This window comes from Pollachius pollachius (assembly GCF_949987615.1).
Source record: "Pollachius pollachius genome assembly, chromosome: 3".
NCBI lineage: Eukaryota > Metazoa > Chordata > Actinopteri > Gadiformes > Gadidae > Pollachius > Pollachius pollachius.
The window spans coordinates 16780306-16799807 of NC_136936.1; the positions used below are offsets into that span (position 1 = coordinate 16780306).

The following is a 19502-nucleotide window of genomic DNA, read 5'->3' on the forward strand; positions in this document are numbered from 1 at the left end:
CTATCTCGCTCTCTCTCTCGCTCTCATCTTGGCTGTCAGAAGGCCTGTGTGCTTTATCCCTGTGTGAAATTGCTTTGGAATGAGTCTGATGGTAGGCAGAAGACAGCCACAGATGTTTGGCTAGGGGTGATGAGGCTATGTGCGTGCGCGCCCGTGTGTGTATGTGTGTGTATGTGTGTCTGTGTTTGGCAAAGAAACACATGGAGGCCCCGGTAGTGTCTGTGCTTTGATAATCTCGACGTCCGGAGAGAGATCAAATTGTTCCCATGGTGAACATTGGGTTTGGCATGAGCCTTTGCTATAGCACCACAGAACACAACAACATAACATTTACCCTTTTTGCTGACTATGGCCTTTTCATTTTAGGCACAAATACATGGAACAAAAGGAAATAAACCAAAAGAGAATTGATGACATGAAGTTGCTGTGAAGTCGACAACAACAACAGCAACAAAAATCAAAGTGGAGGCGATACGCAGCGGGGTCAAACTAGCGTCTGTGCTAATGGTGGTCTCTGACATCCTCCCACCACGGCTCTACAATTTACCCCGGAGCAAGGCACAGTCCTCCCTCTCGTCTGCCCTGCCTTGAGAAGGCTAAAAGATGGTCGTAACAGACAAGAAGGTTGAACTCACCGAGTTTGCTGTGAAGCCGGTCAACATATAAGTGCCCGTCTCGTACGTATCTGGAGAGAGACGGCAGAAGAAAATAAGAAAAATTAGATGGAAATTAAATGAAATGACGTAAATTGAAAAGTAAACGGGGCTGGGAGAGGAGGAAAGGATGAGCAAGCGTGCGAGAGGGTTACGATAAAAGAGGAGGGTGAATGTGCTAATGAGAGTTAATGGTTGCCATGGTCTGCGAGCGGCGGTCCAACAAATGAGGACATGACCATGGCGAATTAGCTCGCCCGTCCCTGCAATGAGCGATGTCGAATGCGCAAGACGTGTTGCTCGAGTTCTATGAATGAGGCGATGACTGAAGCGCTTCGCTGGGAGAGAAGGAGTTAGTGAGTGAGTGACTTGCTGACTGAAGCACAGTAACAGCCTGATAACCACTGCGATGAACTCCAGCAATGAGAGTGGTAGTGGAAGCAAACACAAGGTGACAGGGAGCACCTCAGCTTAAAGAGCAGCCTAACACAAGAGACGAAAGCAGGTGTGTGTGTGTGCGTGTGTGTATGTGTGTGTGTGTGTGGGGGGGGGGGGGGGATGGGGGGGGTTGTCAGATAAGAGAGGAGTTGGGATGAAAGAGCTGGTCTGATGGAGGGAGCGTATCTCCATGCGGCTACACAGAGAATTACTGTAATAGCCTCTGTCACTCCCTTCCTCTGTCATCTCTCGCCCTCTCCCTCTCTTTATCTGAACACAAACACTCCCCAAGACTAAAGAGCGCATTGTACTGCTTGCAGACGCACTCCACCCGCTGAAGTGGGACTGTGGATGTGAGTGTGTGTGTGTGCTTTAGTGTTTGTGTGAGTGTGTGCGCATGTTTGCATATTCACGTACAATAAGTCCAATCAATCAAGAGGGATTTTTATGTTTCTGTCTAAACATAAACATAGAACATTGTGATAACTATAGCAACACAGAATATGCAGACAACTTACACCCGAGATGAAATGTGCCCCGGCCTTCTCACCCTAGCTGAAGTTGATGTACACTCCAAGACAAATGTTCACTTCTCCTAATGAGCTAACAGGCTTGCTAGCTGACGTCAGCAAATACTAGCTGACAGCAGCAAATACTAGCTGCCGTCCACAGGAATTTGTTTTTACTGGTACTCAACACACTTGGAGATATAATCAATTTATATGCATATGCACACAATTATTTTGCGCTATATTATATGTGTCCAAGCATGGGTGTGTTTGTGTGTCCCATTGTTTTCATCTTTTGTATCACCTGTGTGGGTATGTGTGTGTTTTTGCATGCGTGTGTGCATGCAAACTTGCGTGCATTGAGGGTGTGTGCAGGTATTCACCACTCACCTATTCCCTCTCCATCATCCCAGAAAAGAGAGCCATGGGCGGATCCACTATCATCCAGCGCAACAATCAAGCCTAAAGGATTCTGTCGACTGTGACAGAAAGAGACAGAGAGAGAGACAGATAGCGAGAGAGAGAGAGCGTGAGAGAGAGAGAGACAGAGAGAGAGAGAGAGAGAGACAGAGTTATGTTGGTAAATTATAGTAAATTGAGTGTATTTATATAGTGCTTCTCTAGTCACTATGACCACTCAAAGTACATTAGAGTTAATGCTTCTCATTCAGGAAAATACACAAACCACACGCACACACGCATGCACGCGCACACACACACACACACACACACACACACACACACACACACACACACACACACACACAGACATGCGTGCACAGACATACATAAACACTCTCAATTGAGTTTTAACAGAAAGGGCAATGCGTAAAAGTGTAAAAATGGTGTATGTATGTATGTGTATGCGTTTGTTGGTGTGTGTTTGTGTGAGGGAGTGCACTAACCTAAACTTTGTGTTATTCTCTGCTTTTTGCCAGGGCAAGATGTAACCTCCCCGCACGTGAAGGTTGATGTGGTCCAGAGGTGTTGGCATGGTAACCATCTGGCCACGAACCCGAAATTCTTCTGCCTGAAAATGAGAACAATAACAATAAAAAGATTAAATAATAATTAATCGCATATTTACAAACCTTTGACGGCACGAGAGCAAATACCCCAGTCGCTGTTTACGTTGGGCCAACAGGACTCTACACACTATATCATCCGGCACCCTTCCTTCGTTCTGTCTGCTTGCGTTTAACATTCCTCGTTACTCCAGTGGCTCCGAGCTCAGTGTGGGCTGCGCACGGCTGAAGTCATCCCTCGACTCAACCCTTTTGTAAGCGTTGCTGCAGTTTGTTTTCATGCTTTGTTGGGCCGTAAATAGCAGAGTAACGATGCGTGTTGGGGAAGAGGGTCTCCCACAGCTAGAATGAGGCTGCAGGGATGGCAATGTGATTCTGATGCAGGCAAATGTCTCAGCAGAAGTCCGGTAGAACGTATTGCTGGTGAGGCAGCTGGTTTGTACATCGAATATGCATATGCATCGGTATTTCATGGATCAGGCATCGTCCATTTATCCTCAATTCAACTCATTCATCTTGAACCGGATTAGATGAATCAAAGATGAATAGGGGAGGGAGAGTGGGTTATTTATATATGTGTTCCTGGCCAGCACAGTAGAAAAGATAGGGTCAGTTTCACTACTGTTGATGTTCGGCTGTGATATAGTGCAACGAGAAAACAGGAGGATAAATCAAAGTTTGATATGATCTCATAACATCCTGTAATAAGCTCATACTGGAAATGAGAGTAGAGCTCTCAAAGTATCACGTTTCTAATTGACCATGAAAGCCTAACCTGGCACCAAAGAAAGTCCAGCACTTTCTCGTCTGATTTTATGATATCGTCATACCTTGGTTATAGAACAAAGATGTCTCATTGGAAAAAAAAACTGTTATGCTATTGATATACATACACATATTCTTTATGCATACACACATGAATAAAACAATGTATTTATACTGTATACACAACTCTTACCTACATTTCAACTTTAATTCAAAATTAAATCTTCCTATTTTGCTTGCATTTTTTTTTTTATGCATAAAATACAAAGATATATTCATGGATAGTGTCTCTGCAGCTTTAAAGTTTACACCCTTATTAAATGGAGTACCGGCGCAAAGACAACTGTCTGTCCTTCAACGTACTGCTGAGAATTTGCCTCCATTAATTTAATTAAACCAGGGGAGATCAGGGTTACAACGACGTCCTGTATCAGGCCGGGGAGTTATGCTATCAATGTATTAGCCGAGCTGAGGGAAGTTCCATTTGTGTGTGTGTGTGTGTGTGTGTGCCAGAATCCATGATGGCTTCTGTAGATACTGGGAGGGTCAGTATTGTGGACTCACCGTGTGGTAGTCATACCAGCGGGTGTCCGGAACATAGGCTTTCACCTCAGTTACACCCTGGAAAATGGACGGAAGCATAACAAGGAACGCATGATTAATTGGATGTGTGTGTGTGTGTGTGTGTATGTTTGATGTGTGTATATAGATGTGCATGTGTGTGTGTGTGTGTGTGTTTTTGATGTGTGCATATTGATGTGAATGCGTGTGTGTGTGTGTGTGTGTGTGTGTGTGTGTGTGTGTGTGTGTGTGTGTGTGTGTGTGTGTGTGTGTGTGTGTGTGTGTGTACCGGTTCCATGGCAGGTGTGATGAGTAGAGCAGGTCCCCAGAGGAATTGTCTGTGGATGTCCCATGTTACCCGATCTTCAACAAACCTAAAGCCAAAAATAATACCTTTATATTGTTCATGCACCCTGTAATATTGCAACCTCATACCTTTTGTGAAAAGAGTTGCTTCTTCTTTTGGTTACCTCTTTTTTATATAGCAATTTCTCCAGGCACCAGACAGGAGGTTAAATGCATTCATTAGCAACCCACAGCTCATTACACTAGGCTACCCTATGTGAACATCATTTTTAATGTTTGACTTAAGGGGAGCTATGAATCCACTTGCATAACTCTACAAGAGAAAAACGTACTTCATGTTCCTTCCAAGGCTAACATTTCAAGGCCTTGAATAAGTTTAATAAAATAAAACTCTGGGCACATTATTCTATTCACTTTCTATGATTTCACCTTGTCAACAGTAGGGTTAGGAATATATGTACCAAGAGACAGCAACATCCTCCACATTATTTACTCAATGTATATCACTCCCAGTCTTTTTATCCATATCTTCCCTCTTTATGAGTCACCTGACCTTAGCTAGGTCATACACTGAAGGTTTAGCATTGGTAAAACATGGAGTGTATAGTGCATGTGGAAATGGAAAGATGGCAAAACACCGGCCTGAATGACTTCTGACGTACATGACATTGTGCATACAAATGGGATTTGGATCTGTGTGTGTGTCTGTGTGTGTTTGTGTGTGTGTGTGATAAGGACGATGCAGATGTTATCTCACCTGCGAGAGGAGCATGAAACATCCATGCCAGATAATGCATGATGTGATTAAGTGATTCTATGTCACGCAACAGCAGCAACGTTAACTAAGAGGTTATTGGATACATGTGCATGGTTGTATGTGTGCGTGTGTGTGTATAAGTGTGCGCATGTGCATGCATATGTGTGCACAGATTTGTATGTGCATGGCCTTCTGCATGCATGTATGTATGTGAAGGTGTACATTCCTTTTTGTTTGAGTGTGTGTGTGTGTGTGTGTGTGTGCGTGTGTGACTGTACGTACTCATGCAAGAGTGGTCTCACTACAGTGTTTCCGGAGGTGTGGGCCTCAAACATTAGTGTGTAGAGGTAAGGCAGGAGAGTGTAGCGAATGTTCAGGACATCGCGGGACGCCTCAGCAAAGGTGCTGTTCCATGAAACTGGGTCCTGTCTCTGTTGATGACATTATAGAAATAGAAGAACTCATTATATGCAGACTTCAGGAAATTCATCTACCAGTGAAAAAGTGGAAATTACTTAAGGAATTTAGAAACTTGGGTGGACAATTCTGGTTATAATTTCAACCCATACACATGTATGTCAAACAACAATGGACCATCAGAACTGCAGAGAGGACTGTTTTAAAATCTATGTTGTATGGCTGCTCTCAATACCACAGTACTAAAAGGTTGTCTCCTAGTTTTGAACATAGCATTGAAAATCTAGAGAATGCCCATCATTATCATTCTTTACACATCGTTTGACTTGGAGCTCACCATTTACACATTACAGAGGTGTAGATATTAGTTGAATTAATTTGACCATTTGGTAATGAAGGTTTGGCTGCCTGCTTTGGCTTGAGAAACACAGACAATGCAAGGGGCTGCACCTTCAATATTCACATTCAATATTGTCATGTACAGAAAAGTGAGAGCATTAAACTATTGAGTCGAGAGTCGGGAGTTCTTCGGTGAGGTCCACTAAACAGGAAGTCATTATAATTGGAATAATAATAATAAAAAATAATAATTTCATGATGTGGGTTAATCAGGCCATTGCAATGCCTGGTAGCAACACTGTGAAAATTGTCAATTAGTTTCAGTACTCGGAGCGCTTTGTCATGCCGAGGAATAACTGGTTCGTCGAGATAATGGACTGTACCCCTTTTCATCTGACCAAATACCTAGTGTTATTTTTAATTGTCGACAACTGCCTTGTCCCCTTTAGGGACAATAGAGAAAGAGGACAGGATGTACTCCACTTTTATAGATTTGGGCCGATCTAGATTAAGTATTAAGTCATTTTTAGATCAAGCCTCACGAGGACAACTCTCTACACTTGTAAAGAAGAAAAACAAAGACACACAAGTGCACACAAACGTAGGCACACAAACACACACACACACACACACACACACACACACACACACACATTCATGCTGGCTACATGTGTTTCTACCCACTCTGATCTTCTGTAGCTCCTTTGTCCAAATGTGTTTTTTCAAACTTGGTTGAGCATTGGATCATTTGATTTTTTTTTGCCTCAAGTTTTATATAGATGATTTATGTGTGCATGTGAGTGTGTGTGTGTGTGTGTGTGTGTGTGTGTGTGTGTGTGTGTGTGTGTGTGTGTGTGTGTCTGTGTGTTTGGGGGGGGGTATGTGTGTGTGTGTGTGTGTGTGTGTGTGCGTGCTTGCGTGTGTGTTTCCTGGCCCCATCTCAGTCTACCTGGACGAAAACGGCAATTATCTGTCTATTTCAAGCTGGAAACGGGTGAGGTTTGGGTGATAATGATCCACCATGGCTTGGTGGTGACTAAGCAGGGTCCAACAGTAGATTGTGATTGATAGAAGAAAGAACATTTCCATTATCTCCTGACCTTAGGAGTTAACCACATTATAATTTCATTTTCTATGGGAAATTACAGGATTGTAATTATGTGGTAAACTGTGAGTGCACAGACACAGCCGTTTTATCCTAGCTGCTTTGCTGTGTCGCTTAAACTAACGGAACAAAAAAGCAGATTCTGCACGTTGGGATTGATTAGGTGAGAAAACTGTGAAAGTCTGAGGGTGTGTGTGTTTGTGTGTGATTCACTGTGATCGTCGATAAATGATGCGATCATGTGGAATGGCATTAGATGTACAACATCAACAACAACAACTTGTACACAATGAGAAAGTGTGGGCGACCATTTTAAACGTGTTTTTTTGCGAAAGCCCAAGAATAAAGGTAGGGCAGGCAATTTATTTTAGAGGCATTATTTGTCCTATTTCTTGGAATTCTTTTTACAGCAATCGATAAATCAAATGCTGGTATCTGTGGCTGTCGCAGGCCTGTTAGAAGCCTGTCCGATAATTTCAATCTTCCCGAAGGCTAGGGAGCAAGCTGGTCATGTGTTTTGGGGGAGTAGCTTTGAAGGCAGGCCAGCAGCGATGGGTGGGATTACTGGATACTTCAAACTCTAGCCATCTCTGGCTTTTTTCTTAAATTTGTCCAAGGCACTGTCCATCACATTAATGTACCGATCAAAGTGTGTCTAGTACAGTGGTTCTCAAGTCTCAATGTCAAACTGACATTTAGTCACTGAGGGAAAGCAAAAAAAAGAAAAACGTCTTCACCGCGACTAAACATGCCCTCATCACTATCAATTTGATATTTTGTATATTAAAGCCCCGGCTCGACAACTTTAGATACAGAAGTATTAAGACGTGAGATTGAAAGAGGATCTGCCCAAGGTGACTGGAAACCGCTGAAAGCTGTACACACAGCTCTGCAACTTCTCCTGTGTGTGTGTTCATTAATCATTTGTCCTACAGTCCCATCCCAATTCATCCCAAGGTTGGGTCGTGGTGTTTAAATCACATGTCCACACAGAGGCAGTCGTGAACAAGGGCGTCAACGACCAACTCAACACGCAAATCATGACTCAACACTATCGACAAGGCAAGTTGAATAATATTTTGGCCAAAAAAAATGAAATGAGGGCGTGAAGGAGTGGGAAAACAAGCGTGATGAAATGAGCAGGGGAAGATAAGATGGGGGGCCTTCTCATGGACTCTGTATTTATAGCTCTGTTTACCCTAGCAAATAGCCGTGCTACAAACATTCCTCACAAACTTGTGTGTACACACACACAAGCACCCAAGCACGCACACACACACACACACACACACACACGCACACACACACACACACACACACACACACACACACACACTCAAACAGAGCTCACCTCTGCACAGTCAAGCAGCCTTGCACGTAAACACATCTACAATCCATACACCAAAATGCAAAGATATGCTAGCATAGGCAGTCATTTAAAAAACGAAGTAATCTGAATGGGTCACCTTTTACGTTCAACTCGTTTTCCTTCTCACTCTAATAGTTTTTCTGCCTGGCACCTGCCATCCTCTCTCTCTCTCTCTCTCTCTCTCTCTTCTCTCTCTCTCTCTCTCTCTCTCTCTCTCTCTCTCTCTCTCTCTCTCTCTCTCTCTCTCTGTCTCTCTCTCTCTCTCTCTCTCTCTCTCTCTCTCTCTCTCTCTCCCTTCCCCCCTGGCTGTAAAGAATGTATGCATCGACCTCACAATACTTTGCTCAGTGCCAAATCTTAACCCCAGTGACCTTTGACCTCTGCATCTGTGGCATTGGCTTCTTAAGGTGCCCTCAAACGTCAGGGTGAACACCACTCAGAGACTACTAGCACTGTTGCTAGTTTGTTGTCTTCAATTTCCTGTCCTTAGATGGCGGCCCCTCTTTCTGTGTTTTTTCCATTTGCTGTTTGTCTTTTTTTCTCATGTACCATCTGATTAACGTAAGCACCTAAGGGGTCCCATTTAAAATGCAATTCCTCTTTTGAAAAAGTTAAACAAAATCCTCCCGGGCGAACAATAACACGTGCAGCGAATCGGATGACTAGCCATATAACATTATCTGATTGGAGTACACTGGAGGAATTTACCACTTGGCGGACAATGCATCCCGTCCAATTAATTTGGTGCTGCGCGGGGCGACTGCGAACAGTGCGCTGCAGTGAGAGTCAGGAGAAATTATCTGGAGGTCTGTGCAGTTCTCCCAGGGCAAAGTGACACACGGGCGTGACGGGAGCTTTGGGAGTGAATGACTCTGCAAAAGTTATCTCTTGTTCCCTCACCCTCTTTCCTCTCGCTCCCCACTTCATCACTCTCGCTCTCTCTCTCTCTCTCTGTCCCCACTTCATCTCTCCCTCACTTCATCCCTCTCTCTCTCTCTCTCTCTCTCTCTCTCTTTCTCTCTCCCTCGCTCTCTCTCAACCTTGTAGGCTGTTTGATTTCAGTGGTTTGGAGTCAGTGCTTTGTTGTCAAAATGTCTTGTTAGGCAGACTGGGAGGTTGAACAGGTCGCAGTAGCAAAAGGAAGGACATTACGATAAAGTCTTTCCTATCCTCGTCCTTCTCCTCCCAAAAAAAACACACACACAAAATGGAAGACAGTACGCACGCAACCTTGCCTCACATCGCAACATCAAGTAGTGTTCGCTCAACCTTTACACGCCCGTGATCAGTGTTGGCCGGGCGCACACACACCTCCATTTCCACCCCCCTCCCCGAAACATATCCTCAGTGGATATAGCTTGTTCGGTCTTGTCCCAGTTCTCACAGACCCTATCACACCCAATGTCATCGGCGGCTAACCGCTAACCTTCTTTCACTTGCGCTCTTGTTCTGCTGCCACAAAAGAATAAAACAGGGACATGCGCACACCACACACACGCACATGCACACAAACATGCATATGTATCCACACACACACACACACACACACACACACACACACACACACACACACACACACACACACACACACACACACAGAGACCTTGATTCCTATTTCTATCTCTCCTCCTCTCCTTCTTTCCGATCCACCTTCCACGGTCCTTCTTTATTTTTCCTTCCCATTCATCCATGTCCATCCCTTCCTCCTTGGCTATTCATCCCTAATATCCCATTCCAGGACTGGTTGAAGCCCTGAAGCCCTTGGCAAATTGTGTGAGTATGTGTGGGTGATGTGTTTAAAGTTGCAAGCCTGTGGATTGTACATCACAGCATTTTCAATGGGCAATGCCCAAATTTCCCTTGACAAGGAATATTCATGCTCTTGTGAACAGTTCTTTCTCATGCATTTGAAAGTTGAATATTTTATGAATGCATGCTTGGTATTTGTTAAACTGTCTGCTGCCATCTTATTCTCCACAAATCTGCATGCATCATGCATCGTAATTGAATCGTAAATAGCAGATAGTGGCCATGCAAAATAGTATAGCACAACTGGTATCACAAACACAACAAACATTGGCTATTTTTCCAAATGTTTAGAACATCATTCAATTTTAGGATTAACATTTTATGATTCAGATCTATTATGTAGTTGACTGTTGTGTAAAACTGTGGTGTAAAAAAAGTATTTCTTCCCCAGACAAACCACTGTGAAAGGCAGCTAAAGACCAACAGTGGTAGCTTTTTCTGTGTTGGACTTAAATAGTTGAGATCCAGCTGGAAAAGAGCAGCCATTAGCATGGCTAAGTGCTATTAAGTGCCAGGGAAGTGATCTCATACTGTGTCTATGCTCTTCAGCTAGGTTCATCTATCCTTAAGCTGTGACATAATTTTCCTCCAGTTTATAAAAGGGTTAGCAATGTGCTGACAAAGAAGAGAGACATCGTCTTTGGACACTCTTCTTTGGACCTCAGTTAGATTAAGTAGGATTTGAGGGTATTTGTGAATTTGGTTTCGCAGCATGGTTGGGATGTGCTTTTTGGCTGATGGTTTATCTCCCCCAGTTCAGCACCCTTTGGGTTTGGCTGGACCCTGTATGGCCACCTCCTCACAGGGGCTCCAAACCTCTTCCCCTCTCCGTTCCCTTTCATCTCGAGCAATGCGTATAATGCTTGTCATTGGTGTATGGGTGAATGTGTGTGTGGGTGTGTGTGTGCGTGTAGTTCGCATGTGTTTCAATTTTACACCCCGTTTGAACACCCATTTGCAAGCCATTATGAAATTATTGGGATTGTGGGGGGAATAAATGGGTCGGGATGGGTGTGCACTGGGATCACCTTGAGAATTAAATTATGTGTCCGAATCCACGCCCACGTCCATCCCCCCCCCCCCTCTCCAAACACACACACACACAAACACATACACAAGCACACACACACAGCACTTCGGTGTTGTATTGCAAACTCTGATGTGACAAAATTTTGCCCGCTGGGATCAATCTCAGCGAGCCTTGGACATTATTGGATTTCTCAGATGTGTTCCAATGCCTTAGAAAGGTCAGCGGGAGACACAAAGGCAGGGACATTGAGACAGCGAGCGGCTCTCGGCAAAATACATATATGATAACCATGTCAATCGGCCGTTAAAATGGACTCTGGAGAGGGGTAACACTGTCTCGCAGCGAGGCGGTTAAAGTAAAGCCAAACCAATCGCTTGGAGGATCCCTAATAATCCTCCTAATCACAAGAACAGTGCATGTTAATATAGTGTCCATCGGGACGTGCATAGGGCTTAAGGGAGGAGAGAGGGAGCGAAGACTTCTATTCTATCCGTAAACAGAAAACCACTTCAGTGTGTCGTTCTTGCATCAGATGCGGGGCCATCCAAGCCGTCTGGATCAGTGACCTCGGAGAATAGGAGTGACTGAGTGTCACGGAGCAGAAGACGAGAGCCGCTGTCTGCGCCGGGAGTGCAAGCTTTACTCAGAAAACAGAGAGTGTGGATAACAGAGGGCGCTACTCGGCCAAGCGCTGACGATCTCGCCACGCGTCCTAGTGATCCTGTGTGAATGTTTAATGATTCCGACGCACAGCATTTTACCGACACCGGGCTGTTGGACAGAGTAGAGAAAGAGAGACGCTGTACGCACAGATTGCCCTTGTGTGTCATTGTGCTCTCTTTCGCTCTCTTTCACTCTCTCTCTTGTCCTTGTGTATCTTTGCACTCTCTCCGTCTCTCTCTCTCTCCGTCTCTCTCTCTCCGTCTCTCTCTCTCCGTCTCTCTCTCTCTCTCTCTCTCTTTCTCTCTCTCTCTCGCTCTCTCTCTCTCTTGTACCCATGTATATTTTGAGATGTACTCACCGGGGATCCCTTGCCGTTGTGGTTACGAGAGTAGGGGTAGAAGGCTCCCAGTTGCATCCAGCGAAGGCACATCTCGTACTCGGCCGTGTTGAAGAAGCCACAGATATCGGCCCCGGTCTTCCAGAAGAACAGAGAGAGAGAGGAGCTTTTTAGGGTTGTGTAAGAAAAAAAACTTGAACTGAAACTGAACTGAAACTTTAAGTGAAATTACTAACAAAAAATAAATAAAACAATAACAATGTATTTGGACCGAATTATATCATTATTACGCAGATAAACTACAATAATACTTAAAAATGCAATATTCTAAATGAATAATACATATTATTACACATAATCCTAATGCTCAGAGAAGGAATAAGTGGAGATTATCAAGCCATCGCTATAGTTGTGCTCTCATTGAATCAAGAGCTGAGCTAAGAGAGGGAGGAGGTAAAGTCATTATGGAGGTCATTTTAATCTTGGGCAGACAAGGCGAATATTATGGTGACCTCTGGTCAGATCAATGGGATTATCGATCGATAGGATGATGATGAGAGGCCAGTTCGAGCTGTGATACTCACATAAGGTATTCCAAACAAACTGAACTCCATCATGCCTGCCCAGGAGAAGAGTTGGGTGAGACAAAACATTATACTTATTAAGGTAAGGTGAATTGTATTAGGGAACGGATGCATTCACAGCAGAAAGTATAGTATTGTGAAGTATTTGGGATAAAATTACTTAAAAAGAATTGGGTATTAAAAGTACAACTTAACACAATGCATTATTTTGCATTTGTATTTCTACTATAATTATTATTACTATTATGAATTATTTTGAATCACACACACACAGTTATAGTAGTTATCTTGTGTGTCCAATACTGACACACACACACAGCCACACAACCTCACCTATGATGGACTTATAAAGTTGGTCCCAGCTTGAGTTGTTGTCTCCGAGCCAGTGTCCAGTCCACTTTCCACTGGAGGGGTAGGTGGAGCGAGTCACCACCACACCTCGCTTTCCCGTCACTTTCAACAGTGCACTGCAGAAACCGGTGGAGTACAGTGTTACATCACCAGCTCACAGCTATAGCACTTGGGGCGGGAAGGTGTGGTGGCTCGGGTGCTTGACTCCCAGCTGAAACAGTCTGCCTTTTAGATTTCATTGAACAAGATGCCCTCAGCCCATCTGATTTTCGCTCTGTCGCTGTGGATCAAGCCATCCCCTAAATGACTAAGGAGGAAAATAGCAACAAGCCTGAAATTCTCCCTTTTCAGCATAAAGAAAAATAACTTTAGTCTACTTTCGATGGGAAATGAATTTGAAAAAACATTAATTTGCCTCTGTCCCGAAACACCAAACTGCTCTGGGCTTACGACGTAGATCCATTCCTTTCCAGATCTTCTCCTGCCTGAATGGCTTATATTTGTCATGCAAGAGGAAGAGTGAGCCGTCTTGTAGCTCGCGGGTCGCCCGGTTCAATTTCATGTTCCAAGTGTCAATGTGTCCCTGTCCAAGAGACCTTAGACTAAACTGCCAATGAAAATCTTTCTTATGTCCTTGCATGGTTCAACAGGCGCATGTGAGTTACTTATTGTCCAAATTTGGCTACAGGATTCAGAAAGGCACCGCTAACTCGCTCATGTTTATTTTCCTTTCATTATGAATTTGATTGATGAAAACCCAAATGTGTGCTAATTGCATTAGAGATATACATACATTAATGTTTATATAAATATACATAACACACGCATTATTCCTGGATTCAGACAGTGACAGGATGAACACTTACTCGTAGGTGGGCTTGGCGTGAGACCAGCCGTAGAGGTTGTGCACATCGTAGTGTCTCACTGGAGTTCCATCACTGAGGAAATGCTGACTGTTCATGCACAGAGTTTTATGGTTCAGCCCCTTATCCATGGCGTCCAGCGCTGGTGGTTGTGATGGTGGTGGTGTTGGTGGGGATAAGTGGAGGTATTAACACTATTACGCACTACACCCCAGGCACACACAGACACATGCACCACGGGCATAATGGGAGATTGACATGGGAGATTTACTGGCATGCATGAGTATGTGAGTGCGTCCATTGGTTATTAGCTGCACACTTTGTGCGGTTTCCTTACGTGGCATGTATGGAGGATTTTCCAGGAGATCCGAGCCAAGACACTTTTCCCCTACAGTGCCATGGACAAAGCTGGCAGGCTCGTTCATGTCCTGGGCAAAGGGTTGATAAAAAAAGTAAACGTTCATACCGATTCCTAAAAACAATCTCTCTACAATGTTTCGATGCAAACACATGAGTGGCTGACTCACAATCCACAATCCATCAAACTTCATGCTCCCATAGAAGTCCTTGATTTCCTGAAGCCACCACTCGGCCGTGTGGTTGCGGAAGAAGTCGGGGAACGCGGCGTGGGCTCTGTACTTCTGGGGACGTCAGGGGTACAGGAGAACAGCCAGGTGAGACAGGGATCGGTCTCGCTCACAAACACACACTCGGGTACACGTGGCTTGATCGGAGCAGCAGGGAGTGTAGGATACTGGAGAGAGCAACCGTACCTCCACTTGGGTATCCCAGTCGCAGGATTCATCCACAACGACGTCTGGGCGATCCGGCCACACCTGCAAATACGAACACAAAGTATGGCTTGCAATGAGACACATTGCATCCCATGTTTCTCATTGTCTGTCTCTGTCCCACCATGTCCCGTTTCTTACCTTGCCCCAGACGATGCCGTCACCCAACTCCTTGGGCCATTTGATGAAGACATCCTGTGCCACTCCACGTTCAAAGGCGGGGTAATGCTTTGTTTCATTGCCTGCGATGGCTGGATCCTGGAAAAGCATTTTGGTTTCTTTACTTCCCCCATGCAGTCCAATTTGAAATGCCCCAATGACACTGCACTCCAAGAAGTACGTTTCTTGTAAATATGAGGCAAATATATATGTTCCTGATTTGTATGCCGCTCGTATTATACTAGGAGGTTGCTAATACTGATCGGTTAACTCTTTAGTGTAGGTATCCCTAACTCGTTGCCATCTATATCATGTTACGTACAACAATCATTAGTGTCTGTATCATATCATGAATAGTATCATTACCAGAATGAAGATAAACCTCATGCCCTCGCCCCTCATGCGATCCACCAAGGCAGGAAGTCCATTAAATTGTGGGTCCAAAACAAAGTTCAACTGGCGATCCATGTAGTCAATATCTGCATACTGGACATCCTGTGGAGCACACAAATCAAATCGTATCGATCACATTTCACACATATTTGATTTTCTATCTATTTCTATTGGATACTATATTTATGTATGTTTAACATTACAGGTTCATACATACCGCTTTTACCTGTTTATTATACATACATATGCTTAATTGTCACACAGATGACATAAGGGGCACCAGCACATTGAATGCATTAGCATAAACTAGGTGTAGGGCCTGTAAGCATCTAGCATCTGTATCTCTTCCATTAGGCCATGTAATGCAATCGATAAGTGCATACTGTGAAGCATATCTTGGACAATGATGAGACATGGGCTCAGGTTAAACTAAGTCGTTTGCCTTGAGCGACCGACCCAGCGCTGTCATAATTCAGTGGAGAAGTGGTGCTGTCATCATCGTATTGTGCTCAATATGAATAGCTTGACGATGTTAGTGCCTTTTAACTATGGAGATCTAGAGCGGTCGGGGTGAAGGTTAATAGGCATTGTAGTCGAGGGCCAACGGTGTGGTGCGCTGGCATTATTCTTGATTAGGCATAATTCATAAAGTGAACACTTTGTTTTTACATCTTTGAGTGGGAGGTGTGGCGCGACACATTCATTTGATCCAAATCAGCATGGCTCAAAAGACTGGCAGGCATTTGCATGAACCATTTGCCGTTATGGCATTATTAGCTATAACCATCTCACAGCCTGTTGACATCAGAGCACGCCAAATGTCTGAAAGCAATCACCGCTTACGCCATGACTCATTTATAACAGTACAAAATAGGCATTTAGCTTTAGCATGATAAAGGCTGAAACACATAGGCCAGATATGATAACATCGGACCTTATGGCAGTCCATACATCTTAGGGTGCTCTCTCTCTCTCTCTCTCTGGGAACTTACATAGGGTATACCGGCCGCCACCATGTCTCGATATAGATCCGCTATCTCCGTGTCATTGGCGTAACCATAACGACAGAGCTGGAACCCAAGTGACCAATAGGCAGGTAAAACAGGGCGGCCAATAAGCTGTTGGAAAGGACAAAAAAAACAAATGGAGTCAGGAAATGTTCAGAACAGAAATTTTTTTTTTTTTGAGATATCCAGGAAAATCCAATCCAATGATTATATTGTCTGTGTTTGTGTATGTTGGTGTGTTTGTGTGTATGTGTGTGTGTGCATGTGTTTGAATGAGTATGTATATGTGTGTGTGTGTGCGTGTATATGTGTGTGTGTGCACGTTTTGAGATTGGGTAGATGAAAGAGGGCAATGAAGCGAGGAACTCCCAGCTGCTACAGCCCATCAACAGCGGCCCACGGCCAGAAACACAGACACACAAACATTAACAGTCTCTCTCTCTCTCTCTCTCTCTTTATCTCTCTTCCTTAATCTCTCTCTCTCTACTTACTTCGGTGTACTGCTGCACAACCATCTCTGGAGTGGGTCCAAGGACCATGTAGAAGTCCAGGATGCCCCCAATAGTTCTGTAAGTTATGGACGGCGTGGGCTGGAACGTCACATCTACACACAAAGAACACACAATGTGTTCGCTTCAGTATCCAGACTCAATGGGGTATTGACCTCAAAAGGTCAACATGATGGTGTAAAAGGGTTGCGGTGTGTGTGTGTGTGTGTGTATGTGAGTGTGTGTGTGGGGGGGGGGGTGTAGTATAGATCCAAAGTACACATCCCAAGGTCTTGGCATTGTATAGAGGTGAATATCATACATAACTAGATATACTTGAATGTGGACCACCTTACTTGTTGCAAATGAATATATGTTTAACAATGCATACACAAGTGGTTGTTGCCAACGTTATGATTTAGGTTTAGATTTTGATTAGGCTGCCATATATCTACATGTTTATACTAATGCAATGGCAATGTATAACACATATTTTGAGGATATGTGTTTGTATAGCTGTGTATGTTGTTTGTTTCTATTTTGTGTGTGTGTGTTTGGGTGCGCATGTGTAAATGCATTCACATGGCCTGTGTGTGTGTGTGTGTGCATTTGTATGCATGCGTTTGTGTGTGCATGTAAGTGTGTGCATGGGAGTGTGTGTGTGTGTGTGTGTGTGTGTGTGTGTGTGTGTGTGTGTGCGGCTTACCCATCGCGTTGCTGTTCAGCAGCAGGACGCCGTGGGCGTGGGCCGTGGTCTCCAGGCCCATGTGGAAGGGGTGGACCCCGTAGCAGTTCTTCTTGTACTAAGGGGGCCAATCAGGGGACAGCGTCAGCCCACTGACCTTCAAAACTTCCATCTCTGCGCAAACAGAGTGACAGACCCAGGCGCATCTCCCTCTTGATGCGTCTGCCTTGAGTGCACGGGCACCTCCCCCACTGCTCGCCCCTCGGCCCGTTAAAACACTGAGTCACATTTCTTCTGTTTTTGCCGCATTTATTATGCCTAGGTGCACATCTGTCAACTCTTCATGTTTGTTTGCCTTTAATCCCCTCCACCTCCATCCTGTTTGTATGTACAGCTTTCTTTTTCCAATAATCATGCAAGCCCTGTAATGCCAGAAGAGTTGTGTGTGTGTGTGTGTGTGTGTGTGTGTGTGTGTGTGTGTGTGTGTGTGTGTGTGTGTGTGTGTGTGTGTGTGTGTGTGTGTGTGTGTGTGTGTGTGGGGTTCACAAATGTGCTTGAATGCCCTCTAATTGCCAAGAGGGCGTTGTGGTTCTCTGGATGTGGCGGTGTGGCGATGGAGACGGCCCTGGACAGATAAGGAGAGCTGGATGGATGACTGGCTGTTGGAGGGCTGCAGGGTAGCAGGGCCGCTATCGGCTGTCACTGCTGTGTGAGCCACCGTCATGGGCCTGTCACAGCGAGCCAGGGGCCTACACTTCTGCCATACAGGGACACTCTTATATACGCGGTATAAGGGTCTCTTATACCGCGTCAAATAAAGAGAAATGGCTGCGAGTGTGCGTGTGTGTGTGTGTGTGTGTGTGTGTGTGTGTGTGTGTGTGTGTGCGTGAGTCACAGGACACATGCATCATGAGTCTGAATCAGAGAGGAGAAAGGTCATTTACTTGTCTGCTGACAACAAGTGACAGCCAATGAATAAGCTCCTGTATTGTCACTCATGCGTTATGTGCTCCTTGCCTTGTGCAAAGACACACAAACACCATGGACATAGAAACACACAAACACACAGACACCATCAATATACAAACACACACACCATCAACATACAAATACACAAACACCAATATACATGCACACACATGCTATTTCTTCATCTTTTTTATCTTCCCTCTGTTTTTCATTGGCAAAAAGTCTTAGTAATATCGTTGAATGTTACATAACTGCTCTGTAGTCATCTAGCTATTCACTCAGTCCATACTTTAGCTTGATATTTGGGCGTCTCGTTAATAACCCTACCACCCTATCAATCTCCTCTTCATCTCTCCGAGGGTCTTTTACCCACTCCAAACCCTGTGGAGGTTTCTCTGACGGCTCGGCAATTAAAACCCGGTAATGCTGACACGAGCAAGAAGACGTCAACGCCGTATTCTCCTGACTCCAAAAGGGAAAAATCATGACGCTCCAAAACCCCTATTTGCGTTGTCCACAGCGCAGACAGTGAAATGGCCTTTGACAGAGTCACAGAGGGTCTGCCACAGCCACTGTCGCCGTTAACAGTGCGCAGTTAATCATTTGAGAAACGCTGATATCATGAGGGTCAATTCTACGTGACTTGCATCTCACTCTTTTGGAGTTTAAGTAGAACTAATGGGCTGAAATGGGATGAGATGGAATTCTAAATGCATATCTTACATGCATGTTAAGATGTTTATTGCAAGGTAGTCGATGTTGTAAAGATATTATAAGTTACTGTACCATCACATAGTTTCTGTACTATCCACATCCTGGTGTGTAAAGTTCAGTAAATTATTCATACATTCTCTCGAAAAAAAAAACAACATCCTATTAATCTCTGTTGTATACCACAAAGAAAAGGTGAACAAACACAACCGAAAAACGTTTGACCTCAATATGTTGGGCTATCGTCAGATACTTTTGCACAATAACACTATGGGGTTTTATAACTGTGTATGAGAGAAGTTGTCTCTATTGCTACCTAAGGGATCACAGCTGGGCTTGGACAAAGGCATCAAAAGCTATTGTAAATGGCAAAGCAGTTTTTCAGCATGTTCTCTGCACACCACACTACATCATTTAG

General features: G+C 44.3%; 1 protein-coding gene across 1 annotated transcript in view; it reads right to left on the minus strand.

The window, feature by feature from the left end:
* The window catches only part of si (sucrase-isomaltase), a gene marked incomplete at both ends in the record, with an annotated part of 63634 nt that overhangs the window by 2305 nt on the left and 41827 nt on the right, over positions 1 to 19502 (minus strand). The window contains 18 exons of the mRNA XM_079733716.1: positions 636 to 685; positions 1991 to 2079; positions 2506 to 2630; positions 3955 to 4011; positions 4241 to 4325; positions 5297 to 5445; positions 12105 to 12221; positions 12668 to 12702; positions 13001 to 13134; positions 13885 to 14023; positions 14219 to 14309; positions 14409 to 14522; positions 14655 to 14717; positions 14814 to 14930; positions 15198 to 15326; positions 16217 to 16342; positions 16723 to 16835; positions 17426 to 17522. Coding sequence (XP_079589842.1) covers positions 636 to 685; positions 1991 to 2079; positions 2506 to 2630; positions 3955 to 4011; positions 4241 to 4325; positions 5297 to 5445; positions 12105 to 12221; positions 12668 to 12702; positions 13001 to 13134; positions 13885 to 14023; positions 14219 to 14309; positions 14409 to 14522; positions 14655 to 14717; positions 14814 to 14930; positions 15198 to 15326; positions 16217 to 16342; positions 16723 to 16835; positions 17426 to 17522 — 1830 coding nt within the window. The remainder of the gene's footprint in view (positions 1 to 635; positions 686 to 1990; positions 2080 to 2505; positions 2631 to 3954; positions 4012 to 4240; positions 4326 to 5296; positions 5446 to 12104; positions 12222 to 12667; positions 12703 to 13000; positions 13135 to 13884; positions 14024 to 14218; positions 14310 to 14408; positions 14523 to 14654; positions 14718 to 14813; positions 14931 to 15197; positions 15327 to 16216; positions 16343 to 16722; positions 16836 to 17425; positions 17523 to 19502) is intronic.